This window comes from Genypterus blacodes, unplaced genomic scaffold (genome assembly GCF_046128005.1).
Source record: "Genypterus blacodes isolate CSIRO-AG114 ecotype Tasmania unplaced genomic scaffold, CSIRO-AGI_Gbla_v1 ptg000240l_1, whole genome shotgun sequence".
NCBI classification, from domain to species: Eukaryota; Metazoa; Chordata; class Actinopteri; order Ophidiiformes; family Ophidiidae; genus Genypterus; species Genypterus blacodes.
In genome coordinates, this window is record NW_027467038.1 from 1,122,046 (window position 1) to 1,136,077 (window position 14,032).

General features: G+C 46.7%; 2 protein-coding genes across 5 annotated transcripts in view; one reads left to right on the forward strand and one right to left on the reverse strand.

Annotated features, from left to right (window-relative positions):
• Positions 1-249: 249 nt before the first annotated feature.
• Positions 250-5,732, forward strand: LOC143016652 (uncharacterized). Its single transcript, XM_076171088.1, has 5 exons — positions 250-342; positions 1,095-1,754; positions 3,189-3,275; positions 4,106-4,297; positions 4,533-5,732. The coding sequence occupies exons 1-5, from the start codon at positions 267-269 to the stop codon at positions 4,718-4,720; spliced, it is 1,203 nt and encodes a 400-aa protein (XP_076027203.1). The 5' UTR covers positions 250-266; the 3' UTR covers positions 4,721-5,732.
• Positions 5,733-7,704: 1,972 nt separating this feature from the next.
• The window catches only part of LOC143016644 (nucleosome-remodeling factor subunit BPTF-like), a 33,986-nt gene continuing 27,658 nt past the window's right edge, over positions 7,705-14,032 (reverse strand). For 3 of the 4 annotated variants that reach the window (XM_076171071.1, XM_076171070.1, XM_076171068.1), the window contains 3 exons: positions 13,442-13,526; positions 11,970-12,156; positions 7,705-10,017 (listed from right to left, as the gene is read on the reverse strand). In XM_076171071.1, the coding sequence (XP_076027186.1) occupies positions 9,981-10,017; positions 11,970-12,156; positions 13,442-13,526 (309 nt within the window). In that variant the 3' untranslated portion in view covers positions 7,705-9,980. Of the gene's footprint in view, positions 10,018-10,150; positions 10,921-11,969; positions 12,157-13,441; positions 13,527-14,032 lie in introns of those variants that run through there. The other variant, XM_076171069.1, reaches the window with a different exon arrangement.

Sequence of the window (14,032 nt, forward strand, 5' to 3'; positions counted from 1 at the left end):
TCATGTTCTTCATTAAAAACTAATAAACACAAGCAAATGTCTGTACAGAACTTATATTTACCTTCTGGTATGGTAAACAACAAAGGGTGCTTCTTTGGAATCCACTTATGAATGAAAAGAGTGTGTGAGGTCACGTCAAAGTGTTTCATCTTCTGGGACGTCCCACCCCCCTTTCCATCCCATCCCATCTCATTCCTAGGCAGGGCCCATATAAAAATCCCAGGAATCCCGACACCCGGCAGAGCTCAAGGTGCAGAACATCCAGGATGACAGGATCTATGATGTTGCTCTTGTTTCTTGTGTTTCCTCTCTCCAACACAGAGGAGCATGTTGTTCACAACGGTAAGTTCAATCATTTTTTGGGGTTAAAACAGTTTTGTTGGGGAAAACAGGCACAGATTTTTGCAATAAGTTTTGGTATAATAATACTTAATTCACTTTTGTTAGTCAGTTCTATTGATGATACTAAACTCTTATAAGTTATGGCTTTCCCTGCTCTGTTGTTGTTTATCATTTGTTACTAAATGGAACAGGATTCTTCCATCAAATGTCTGTTATACATCATAAACCTTTGTTGATAAACTCCCAAAAGCTTAGACATCTTATGACATTTTCTTAACTTATTTTGTTCCCATATGGAATATTTACATAAAAATGATTATTTGATTGATTTTGATTTGGCTGTGATGTGTGAGGAGCAGTTGACTGCATAGTATCATTGAGGATTATATGACTTTTATAAATTTGGCCTTAAATTGAAACACTAACAGTTCAGCTGTAGATTTGAACAAAGTTGAAACTTGTCAACATACAGATACCAAAGCTCTGTGTTTATCTGCGTCTTATCCGGGGAGGAAAGTTACGGATAAAGCTTCAGTTCACGTATTGGAACTATTCCTATTTTGAAATAAAGAAATATCTCGTATTTCAAGGAGTCAAGAATTTGTAGCTGTAATTATAATTAAATACAAGCATCAGATCATGCTGCACATGTAGGATGAGAGGATATTATTCTATGCTAACGTTGTACATTACCATTTGACTTAGCAGGAAACGTCTAACTGTAGCACATGTCTTTTCTGTCTCCACCTCAGAGTTGTACGCACTGATAGAAAAGGGTCAGAGCAGTTTGGTGGAGCCTGCTCAGAGCAACCAGAGCAGACTGCTGGTCAAAGAGCCCACCCTGCCCATCAACGAGCTGCTGGAGAAGAGCAGCAGGGCCGGAGACACAAAGTTTACCCTCCACCCTCTACCTGCCGGTGTTTGGCCCAAGCACAGCGACTTGGCCCCCATCCCTCGCCACCACAGTCCACACAACAAGAGCAAGAAGAGCCCCAAGAGCGACCGTCTGGCAGAACACAACAGTGAGAAAACCAGAGGAGAAGCTGCCGGTCTGCTTCCCAAAACCCAGCTGACTGGAGCTACAGCCGTCATCACCAACCGGACCGTGCAGAGGAGTGGCCCGGACACCAACTTAAGCTTTACTCAACCTCAGCACAATGAACAAGAGGGCCACCCCAACTCCAGGCCACGGGGTCAGCCCCACCCTGCTCTGGCTCAGCCGCACCAACCGGCCCCTTCGCCGCGCAGGGATCCCCCCAACCGGCGGCTGGACCCAGAAGAGAACCGTCCGGGGAAGTCCAGTCTCTATCAGTCAGGTATCGGCGGAGCCCACCGGAACAACACTCGCCCATCCGTCCTCTTCAACCGCCGCTCGTCCAGTCTGCTGTACCAGTTTGACATCCTGAAGCGAGGTACGGAAGCATTTGTTGTATGGAGACCTTGGAAACTGTGTGACCTGTGTGGTGAAAATGAGTTGACAAAGTCAAGAACATTAAGCAAGATTGTTGTTGAATATTTGAGGAAAGCATTTATCAGGACAATGAGCATGCAGTTATGAGACATTCTGGAGATACAGAGAGGGGGAGAAAAGAGAGAAAAAGGTTAAGAAACATCAGTGAGACCTAAAAATGTGGACAAAATGCACAGAGATGAAGAAACGCCGACTTGTACAGTGGGGTTGGACAGGTGGTGGATAATAGTGAAGCCACAAGGTCACAGTTCTGTTAGGTGGGCCGATGTGTGTAAGGGGGGAGAGAAGCAAGGACAGAGAGAAAGAAGAGAACTAAAACCATAGAGAGAACCAGACTGTGTCATGTTCATGTGATCTAACACAAAGGGGTGACAAACATGGAGACAGCAGCTGGCCACAGCCGGTAAAGGTCATGTTGAAATGACATCATAATGTAGCTGCAGAGTTGCAGATGGCATCACTTTTGTTAGTTCGATGATCTCGTAGGTACAGTTCTGACAGGATGACATCATACGACAGTGGAGGCCTCTGCGGAACGCATCATAGGCTGTGGTGAGAGAGAAAAAAAAGAAAAAGGGGGGAGACACAGGGGGAGAGACAGAAAAGAGAAACAAGAAGGGGAGAAAATCGAACCAAAAAGGTCAACATGGGTGAAATGGGTGATTGGTGCCTCAAAGCGAGAAGGTCCTGGATTTGAATCCAGCTGTGGTTGACTTGAACCTTTCTGTGTGGAGTTTGCTCGCCTACATAAGTAAACTATAAATTGCCCATAGCTGTGAATGAGTGTGTCCCTGCGTGTGTGTACCACTCCCCAACGACCACTGGGATCGGCCTCAGCACCTAACAGGCAAAGATGAGAGAATGGATGGATGGATGATCAAACTACTAAAGTGGAACTGGCTGCAGTGGTGGAGCAGAGAAGTCAGCTGCAGCCAAGTATATTGGGAAATAGTAACATCACGTATGTTGTACATCACATCAGAGTTCACACGTGACCTGGGACAGATTCCATTCCTTTGATGTCCTCTGCCATTAATTACCGTCTCTTCCCTCTTCCCTGGCTGTCAATGCGTCCCTTTGTGTGGAGCCTTTGGGTTATAATGATATGACTATAAGCAAGTGAGAACGTCCCCTTATTGTAATTAAAGAGGGAAAACGTAAGGAAGCAATCCCATCTCACAGCACCTCCTCCTCCGGTCCCTGGCTGAGGAATGTGACGCCTGGGGTTCTTAATGACAACCTTGTCCTTTCCAATGACACTGGGATGAGAGCGTGGCTCCACGCTGGCACGCACACACACGCACACACACACACGCACACACACGCACACACACACACACTCTCTTCTCATGCCTCTCTCCCGTCTTCTCCACAGAGTCGGACTTTACACACGACGCCTTCTGCATGAGCGAGTGCAGGAAGGAGAGGGAGGAAAGAGAGTTTTACTGCTACAGCGAGTTTGGTAAGTGCACAAGGAGAGACCATGACAGATTCTGCTGGATGAGAGATAAACAGAGAGTTTTATATGTATATTATATTTTATGTATAGCAATTTTACTTCATAATTCTTCTGTAAGACAATGTATTGAAAAATAAACAGGATCAGTCATTAGATAAAAGATGAGTTTAATAAATAAAAAATAAAATAAAATAAAATAAAATAAAATAAAATAAAATAAAATAAAATAAATAAAAAAAACAATTAAAAAAAATTAAGAAAATAAAAATAAAAATTGGTGGTATAGGTGAATAAATACAACAATAATAGAAATATAAATCTTATGTTCAACACAAGCTACAATATTCCATATGGGTCAATCTATCAAATAACTCAAATGGTTTACAAATTGTGTCTTATTAACCATAGTCCTGATAGAACCATTCATTAGGGCTCGACAGATCATCACTAAGCCAACAATAACAACATTTGGGCTGCCAGGTTGTGAAAAAGCCCTTTGGATAGGACGCGCCCTCCTCCAATAACTGTCTCTGTGTTTCTATGGCTGAGTTAGGTTTAGGTTTGAGGTTACAGATGTTAGTGATTAAATCCCATCATCCAGAGGAGAACTGGCACCATTTGGAAACATTGTTTTTTAATGATAAACATCTACTTCTAACAATAATATTAACACCTTTATACGTCTTTATAACGTCATTATTTACTTGTTGACGTGTAGTTTGACAAATGAAGTCTTCTAAAAACACAAAGAAGGGCGAACTGTTCATATTGCACAGACATGAGCATTTCCTAAATCTTCCTCCATGAACCGTGTGTCTCTCCTTTTCCAACAGCTGTCAATGGGATTGTTCACGACATCGACGTGTTGCGTAAAGGAATACGGCTCATCACGCTGATGGTGAGCAGTGACGGATTCTACAAAATGAGTCGTCTTTACGTGACACCCGACAGCTTCTTCTTCAAAGTTCGTCTTCTGGTCCTGGACACCTACAAGTGCAGCAAACCATGTCCTGACATCAAGCTGGGTGAGTGGAGCAGTGAAGACCTCAGGCCCAGAGATCAACCTGTACATTAGTCTGCCCCACAATCTCTCTACTGCCTGCAGCAACTGTGCTCTTGAGCAAAACACTAATAGAGAGATATGTTGATGTGTGAAACTGTTAGATGAAATTCCTGTGTTTTCTAACCAATGGAAATGAAAAATGTCTAACTGAGAGCTTTTCCCGGTTAACACAAACATCTCCCCTCTTTGTCCCCAAGGGAGCAGATACATAGTAATGGGTCAGATCTACCACCGGAGGCGCCACCTTCCCAATGACCTCCTGGCCCTGCTGGGGGGTAAACTGAAGCCCGGCGACGGCCTCCTGCGAAGCAACAACTACGTCAAGAGGTTTAACAAACGGAGGCACCAGAAAGTCCTGGAGGTCACTTTCTCCAAGTGCAGGTGAACCAAAGATACTAGAAGACTATCACCCCCTGCTGTAGGGGAGGAGACATTGCAGCTGTTCAGAACTGAGTTATAACCGACCCTTCAGGCCCCGCAGGCCCTTCAGAATCGTGCGAAAAAGAGGACTCTTTGCAGGAATGGATTGACTTCCATATGGACTGCTGTAACTTAACAGAATCCAGGCTGATTGTTTTTTGAACTACTGACTTGTGTTCTCTTTGATAGACGACACCAGCAGTTTGCATTAGATGCGCTCAGATGTTTAAGGCATCCAACAAGGTCACTTAGCCCACTATTATTTTCCCTGTATTGTCAGAATTCATTCACTTTTGTTTCATGAATCCCTAAATTAAAAGTGATACACTGGTGATTTTACAAAAATTTAAGGATTTTCAAAAAAATTCTTCCGTTCGGTTTAGAGATCAGTTTAGTGATGTTTGGTGTTCATGGCCCAAACCTGTTGGATCCCCACCCTGTTTCTTCCGCAGCACTCATGCATTAAAAGCTAAATGGATCTTGTGGAAAACTCTCTGAGGAATCAGTGAACAATATTTGTAACTTCATGTAGGGAAGCTTTTCCGGGCTCTTCCATGTGTTTCAAGGATCATATTCCGAAGTTCCATAAGAACTGGAAAGTGAAAGTCAAATGCTCCAAAGTACAAAACAACAACAACAACAACAACAACAACAACAACAACAACAAGGTCCTGTGACAGAGAAATACTTCAGACATGACCTTTGAGATATGAAATCCCCCATTGAGTCAAATACACACACACAAACCAGTTTACATTCTTTGCAGTAGGTCAGTAGCTGTAGTGAATCCAAAACGCCATAACTCCACTTGAGTCACTCAGCTTCAGCGTAAAGTAGAAACTTCCACTCCCACGACACGGCACTGATTCATAATATTGCTTTCCGACACCCAGCCCCCGTGTGCGACGCGTCACTGTAGTTACTGGTAAGCAGGAAATGCACTATTATTATTACTTGGACCAAAGGGAGGGAATGAAGGGGCCTGGAAAAACAGCAACAAACCCCAGTGGAGATGGAGGAGGAGGAGGAGGAGGGGAAGAGGAGGAGGGAGCAAAGGGAGAGAGAGAGAGCACAGGACCTCTGTTTGTCGCAAGAGCGGCTTATTTTTCTAACTTTAATGATGTGTCCACCATGAAATGTCTGCCGGAGCAGACTGGGACATCAAACGGGGCCTCGATGAATGAGGAGGGCCGTGTTGGTGTGGGGACGCCGCCATAAATCCCATCACAGGAATCTGATCCTCTCCACACCTGGACACCACTCGGAAAAGAGCCTACGTCATGGCTCCTCTTTGGGATGGGGCGCACACACACACACACACACACACACACACACACACACACACACACACACACACACACACACAAACCTTTGGGAAAGCCGGAGCTCAAATAGAGTATTTAAAGCATTCAGGCAGCCCCGGAGAAAAAGGGAGGTGGGGGAATGGCGAAGGGGGAGAGGAGGATGAGGAGGAGGAGGAAAACTTCTTATTTAATCACAAATCGCTGCCTTGACGTGTCGTGGTTTGATGAAATGGGAACAGATTTGCACTGAATGCTTATGTTGCTTTAATATACATGAACTCAATAAAGATGCATATTTGTTTTGTACTCAATGGCTCCATGTGGAATTTATTTTGTTGTTTTTTTAACTCAAGTTTCAGTATTTGCCGTTTCTTCAAAAAAAGTAAACAACTGTAAACACAAACTGTAAAAGTTCCGTCATACATTAGTTCTGGATTTGTGAGGGGGCCCAATGTCAAACTCTGCTTCGGGCCCCCAAAAAGCTGGGGCCGGCCCTGCTCTTGAATACCTCCCACCCGTGATATCACATGTAGTATCTGCCGCTGCCTCTGAGCAAATCTCAAACATCGATCCTCATTATCGTGGCCAATGAGGAGCAGATCCATCAAGTCTGGCGCCCTCATTAGAGTTTAACAACCACTGGCTGTGGCCTCGGGCGAGGGACCGACTTGGGAACTTGGATGTTGTGTCAGGCAGAGCCGAGCTGCTGTCCTTCCCCTGCGACCAGCTGTCAGCCTGGTCGGCCCGTTCCCAGGCTCGAGGAAGCCTCTATCTGGGATCAGCGCTGGAGGGAACAGATGCGAGCAAGCAGGAAACAGCAGCCCGCTCCACATCTTGGCTACCATCGCAGCGGGAGGACATTCCTCATCGGAGAGAGGATGTGAAGGAGTTAGAGGAGCAAAAGGGAGGAGGGGAGGTGGGAATGTGTCCTGGCTGCTTCCTGTGTGACGGCCCGACCAGCCACAATGGGAGGCGGGGGGTTTTGGTGAACAGCTTTGGGCTTGTGGTCACTCGGCGTGCATTCAGGCCTCTTGAGTCAGTAAGCGGGAAGAGGGCAGGGTCAAAGGTCAAACGTTAGAGGTGGCTGCTGTGTCCTGTGGGTAGTGTGAACACGGGAGGAGTTTGTGTGAGAGTGCTGGGGCCACTTTGTCCTTCAGAGCTCGTGAGTCTTCCTCTGCGTAGATGGATGGAAGGACGGAGGTTGAGGGAACACTGAGCTGAGCTTCCATACGACATCATCCATGTGCTCAGCTTCATCGGGCGCTGGTGAGGACAGAAGTCTGGCTCCACTCTAAACCTTGAGTTAACCTCAGTGCCCTGATGATTGTGATTCATGGTTCAGCCCTTCGGGTCACAGGCCGGTCTGCGACTCCTGTTTAGGAGACAACTGGGGAGTCAAGCAGTGACAGAGCTGAAAATAAAACACCAATATTAATGAGAGAGAATCAGAAACTCAAGCTGAGGCTGAATCTACGTGCTGATGCAGTTCCTCATTGGCTACTTGGTGATCAAATCTGAACATTCACTGGAAACCACAGATTTAAGTATAATTCAAGAAATTCTGCGGCGTATCGATGCTTCCAGTGTTTGTTACAGTGGCGTCTGTAATGAGCGGAGACAACACTGAGTCTTTTGTCAAAAACATTACTTTATTATCTAGGATGAAACGTCCTATCAAGTACAAAAGAGAATCTCTTGGGATTTGCCACAATCTGTTAAAAACATAGAGCACTTTTATCTGCAGTTAATGTTTCTTCAACAGTACAGAAAAACTGAGAACCTTTCATCGATATGAATAAATAATAAACACGCTGTCATTATAGAAGTTAGCTTGAATTGGTTGGTTTGTTACAAAAGAAAACTCTTTACTTTAAGAGTTACCGTGTCGCTTGTCTACTGCATTGGAAACCTTTCTGCTCCCCATATGCAGCACTTTGCATAACATAAAGGGCAATTTGAGCTAAAGGTAAGAGATTTAACATCAATTGATGAGAAAAAAATAGTTTGACTATACAAGCGGGCTTAGCTGCTGGTTCAGAGTGAAAAATAAAAGTTTCTAGAAATCTTTCCTCTCTACATATTTGTCGTAATATACAACAGAGATTACAAACAGTGGATGAAGCACATCATCATTCAAACGGGCGGCAGGGAGACGACGACAGACGTCCCATCATCTCCTCAACTCTCAAATCCACCACCAAACCCCCAAATTTAACCTAATTTCATGGATGCATGTGGACGGACGACTCAGAACCGCTTCCTTCCTGCACAACTGATAATCACTGATTAGAAAAATGTTCCCAAATATGATAAAAATGCTGCTATAAAATTTCCATACAAACCCCACAGTACAAAGACTCCCCCGTTCCCACTGGCAGACGCGCCGCCACAGACCGCAACATAACTGAGCTGATACCGAGTGGAAAAGTCCATTATCCAATTAGGGAACCACGCTGAGGGCGAGCAGAGAGATGAACGAGAGCCCGACCAGTCCACCTCAATGAAACACGCTGTCAGAAACCACCGAGAGATAGAGGCAGAGACACACACACACTCACACACACTCGGAGGTTTGACTACGTGGTGTGTGTGTGTGTGTGTGTGTGTGTGTGTGTGTGTGTGTGGGGGGGGGGGGTTACAGTCTTGCTAATCGTCCTTGACCTCCTCACAAAGGTCAGGTTGATGTTTGAAGGAGAGCGGAGGCCGGTTCACATTCCTCACTTGGGTGTGGATGTGTCGGGGGAGGGAGGGAAGGAGGGGTGTGTGTGTGTGTGTGTGTGGGGGGCTCCTCTCTGGATATTAACATGATTGAAATGTGGCAAAAAGAAAAATCTCCTCTTCGTTCTGAATTCATGCCAGTGTGCAGAAATGTCTCTCTGTAAATAATAAACTCTTGATTTCACTTTTTTACATTTACACGTCAGCTCATGAAGCGCGTCCGGCTCAGGTTGGTTTCTTATTTCTGAGGCGTTCAGTCTCTACGGCAGTGATCGCTGCTACATCAAATTGCACGATACGCGAGTCGGGATGGCGAGGAAACTTCACTCCTGTTCACTGTACGTCCACATTGGAATTTGAATATCGGCACATAACCAAGAATGAAGCTTAGAGCCACGAGAAGAGGTTTAGAGGATAAAGTGGGGATGTTACTGGAGCAGATGGAGGCTCTGGGGTCGCGAGTCAAACGGTGAAATACTCCGTGTTCACTTGTAAATGGAGTTCTTGTAATCCTTGCAGTACAAACCCCAGATTCTTGCAAGTATTAGGACAAGAGGAGGCTTTTTAATTCTCTGTACATCTCCCCTCAAAACATCCAGACTTTATTCTCCAAACCTCCATTTCTAATCTTTCCCAAACGAGGCCCCCATGTTCCTGTTGCCTGTTGTTGTGCGCCTGTCTGCTTAAAGTCACGACGTGTGTAAAAAAAGGTTGAGTCGGCTCACATGTGGTAAACGTGGCATCAGGCGGTTGCGCTCTACATCTACGCACCTGAGCGCCCGGCCCGTCACTGGGATGTTAGTGTGGCTCTGTGTGTGCAACGTGGTCACTGAACATCCCACCCAGCTGACGTCGCATCTCTGTCCGCCTCCCGGGTTCACCTCAGGGATCTTCTGTCCCGACTAGTGGGAGCTGCTGGTCTGTGTGGGGGGAGGGGTGGGGGTGGGGTTGTGGATGGAAGAGGGGCGGGGCAGCAGCTCGGGGTTCACGTCTCTCCCTCTCTCTCTCTCTCTCTCCGTCTTGCCGCCGCTGCAGAGGTGACGGCGGATCTGCGCTCGTCCGGTTTGTCCCGTCGCGTTGCGGAGCTTCGCCTCCAGCTTCGGACGCGGCCCGACTCGGGACCACAGGGGAGGGAGGGAGGTTGGGTTAATGATTCAGCGAGCGGTACTTTGCCTTTTTGACACTTGATCTACAGAAGGAGACCTAAGAGGCTGCTGATTGTAGTTTGTTGTTATGAGACCTACAGAGAGCAGGAAGAAACATGGGGATGACTTTGTCTGTTTCATTTTTTATTAAAAGCTTTACAGTATGACAAAAATATTCACTAGTGGAAATACAAAACAAGAACACATATTGGATGCCAGTGGGGTCGGACACTTTGAACACAGACCGAGCAGCCATGTTGGTGAAATGTGTGTGTGTGTGTGTGTGTGTCGGCCCGACAGCCAACCGTCGTATGTACAAAGATACTTTATTCCAATGGAGACACATTTAGAACAGGAAAGCTAAACTAGAGTTCTCTCCAATCTATCTTTACAGCTCCTAAGATTATTTACTTTTAGAACATAAAAAATAGTCCTTCACAAAAAGATAGAATATGCACATAAAATAATATTATACAAGAGTAGAGCTGATAAAAGGAAATGAAGAAACGTTTGCATGCTGTTCTTTAAAAATCTCTGGGCTAAGAAATGAGGTAAAAATGTTCCACTGCAGCACGTGAGCGCTCCCGTCCGAACCAAACCAAAGTCTGATTTCACCTAAATGACTTCTTCGTCAAAGCTGAATCTGCTAAAGTCGCCGTTTTCCTTATTTTTCAACTCAAACATAAACAAAATATCATTCATCTGTGATGCGACGGTAAGAAAATACTTTTCTTTCCTTGAATGCTTTGCGATACCAACATGGCTGCCAATATGAAACAGTAGAAACTTTTTTTTTTTGTTCTTTCTTCTATGTTCCTTTGTGAAAATACAAAAGGATCACACGCACACACGTGTGGCTCAATAGATGCACTTCTGCACAACGTTTTTGCTTATTTTAACGCTGTTTTAAGGTTAAAACAGCAGCGTCCTGGATAAACAAATTGCTTTTTGTTTGTTTAAAGAGTGACCCCGGCACCCAGGAGATTTGACATCACAATCTGCAGGAGAGAGAGAGAGAGGGAGAGAGAGAGAGAAAGAGAGAGAGAGAGAGAGATGGATGGTATAAATACATGCAGGTGAAGCGCATGGCCGTATTAGGGCACACAAGCTGGATGCAAACGACAACATAAACAAACAGGATCTCCGCTCACACACAGCCGGGCCTGTGCTGCACATACGTGTGTCATGTCTGCTGCTGCTGGCATGAACTGGGAGGCAACGTTGGCAAAATATTGCAGTGTGCATCCGCCCAAAGCAAACACGTCACACAGCAGAAGTGCAATGAAAGAGGGAGTTTAGAGGCACACACACACACACACACACACACACACACACACACACACACACACACACACACACACACACACACACACACACACACACACACACACACACACACACACACACACACACACAGAGAGAGAGAGAGAAGCGGACTGATGGGAACGTGAGAGTCAGACTGCAAAGTGTGAACAGAAGCTTCAGCATGAAGGTATGACATCATTTTCTGTATTATCTGTTGTTGGATGAAATCAAACCTACTACTGTTGTGATTCAACTAATGAGGATGTGTGCGTCTGCGTGTGTGTGTGTGCGACTCAAAGCTCACGCCGACTGGAGGAAACACGACATGGTGACCCAGGAGATGAAAGAGGAGAAGGAATCAATTAACCCCAAAATGCTTCAACATTCACAAGCCACCGGGGTGACTCGTCTCAGACCGGATCGCTATAGCAACCGGCCTTTCAGATTGCACTGGGCTAGACTTCCCCCAGGCACCCGTGGGTCACTAGAAAGGTCAAAGGTCAAAGACTTTGTGGGGAGATTATAATCCAGTCTAATTTCTATGGATCCAATAAGTGGACGCCAAATATCTACAAGTTAGAGAAAAAAAAAAAAAGATGGAGGAAATTTGGTTCGGAAGTAAAATTTTGGGAAAATCTCGATTCTCTCTGATCAACGGAGCTTCTGCTTTCTCTCTCCCCCGGGTGCCATCGTGTGTTCCCTCGTGGTCGGGGTGAGAGGGTAAAAGGGGCGGGGCTCTTACCTGCTGGCTTTGAAGCCTTTGAGCTTCTGGACAAAGAAGTTCTCCAGCACCTCGGCGCACTGATAGAAGGGCGAGTCGCTGGGGTTGTAGTAACGGCAGTTGTCGAAGATTTTGGTCATGTCTGCTACGAATTCTGTCAGCTTGACGTACTTGCGCTTCTGCAACCTCTCCTCCATGGTGGAAAGGTCTGAGGGAACAAAGGCAGAAGAAGGTGGATTATGTCACAGATTGAGTTTAAAGGCTGGGCGTGTCTTGATTGTGAATGAGCTGCAGATGTGATGGAGGAGCTGCAGATTGTCTCGATGGGGGCTCCACAGATCTGCATGCCTGCGTCTCAGTAATTGCAGCGTATGCCAGATGTGCTTGATGGACTGGGAGCTCAGTTCATCACTTTTATATGTGACAGCAAAAATCCCAGACCCCTGCCAGCTTTAACCTCCGAGTCCTCAGCCGGCAGATCGGCCCCGGAAATCTGACCGAGTCGTCATTCCTGAGGAGAGCGTCGCTATCCCAGAGTCATTCCAGACTGAGGAATCCACGTGGAATTAATGGGACCTTTGGGAGTCCCGCGAATTCCAGAGCTTCTGAGTCCAGATCTGGCTTCAGAAGGAGCTTTGAGTGGAGCTAACCAGGTTAGATGAGAGAGTGAGGAATGTAGGGCTGAGTGAGGGAGGAAGCCGGGCCTTCACGTCCTCTGCTGCTGCTGCTGCTGCTGCCAGTGCTCTGCTCTACACGCCGCCTCCAGGGCTCTGATTTAAACAAACATATCCGACTCTTAACCTCCTTAACCCGCACCCAGTTGGCTTGGGGCTTTCAAACCCCACGGTCAATATCAAAGACCCCCTTCTTCTCTGTCATCAGGTTTCACCTCAAACCTACCAGCGGCTGCAGCTCTGCCGGCCAAATGTTCTGGAGCTAACAAGGTCTTTTTCTTGCGGTGGCAGGCGGAGGGGAGGACTCCAGCCTCGGGGCCAACAGGAGGCGAGTGTGGGGGCCGGTGCGTTTCCACGGGGCGCCCGGCCAACCCGGACCGGCTCATTAACAGTTTGTTTGTGTGGAAGTTTCGGAAAGGCCCCTGTTGACGCAGGTCATGGGCGGTTTGATCTGAGTTGGAGGGCTTCAGCCCCGCTGGCCTCCTGCCGCTGATGTCAGGAGGCGTGGAGATCTGGAGATCTGGCTTTACTCGCTACGCTTATTGCAATTAGGAAATGAAAACAGCGCCGCAGAGGCATTTCACCTCCAGATCAGGGTTCAGGCTCTGTCTCAGCTGGAGCCGTTAGATATCAAGTACCGGGAGAGATTCAGAGTTTGGATCTACTTTACCTATAGCTGATCCATATTACTATTCCAACTCCCTCTCTCCTCCCCTCCCCCTCTCTTTTTATTTTCCCTGTCTGTTTACATCCATTTTGTCCTTTTCCGATGCCTTTTGTTGTCAAAGCCCTTCCAGTTCCCTTGTAGTTCCCACTCACCCATTGGTTCCTTGATAACCCTGTAGTAGTCCGGGGCGTCGTTGCTATCCACCGGCTCCAGGAATGGCCACGCCATTTTATGTGCCTGCAAGAGGGCGGGGACGAAAACATGAGAACACAAGAAAGAGAAGAAGCTTGAGAAAGCAAAAGCAACGCAACAAAAACAAACATCAGCATGAAAACGACACTGAGAGCAGGTGGGTCAACACAGATGTTCTCCATAGCTCTGCTTCACATTTCTCCCTCTCTCTCTCTCCCTCTCTCTCCGTCTCTGTCTTCCTCTTTCAACCACAGTCCTCTGGAGAGACGAGGAGAAAACCAGAGGAGTAGAAGACGTAGGAGGAGGAAGAGAGAAGAAAGGAAGCAAGGAAACGAGGCTGTGGCTGGGCAGCTGTCCAACCAGCGCTCTCTGGAGACAAACCCATCAGATAAGACGGACACAGGACTTTTGTTTGCTGCTCTTATGCTGTGAAGAGGCAGCGAGGAGCTCTATCGTTGCGTCGCACACAGCTTTGCCTTCCGCGAGTACCGAAGCCGCTGCTGGGGACTCGTCTCTGCGGATGACCTCATCATGTCAACCTTTACATGTGC

What these genes read in the sequence shown, in the direction of transcription:
- LOC143016652 (XM_076171088.1), top strand. Translation starts at nt 267, where the DNA reads ATGACAGGATCTATGATGTTGCTCTTGTTTCTTGTGTTTCCTCTCTCC. An exon ending in GGAGCATGTTGTTCACAACG is followed by an intron (nt 343 to 1,094) that starts GTAAGTTCAATC and finishes TCTCCACCTCAG; the next exon opens with AGTTGTACGCACTGATAGAA. An exon ending in TTACTGCTACAGCGAGTTTG is followed by an intron (nt 3,276 to 4,105) that starts GTAAGTGCACAA and finishes CTTTTCCAACAG; the next exon opens with CTGTCAATGGGATTGTTCAC.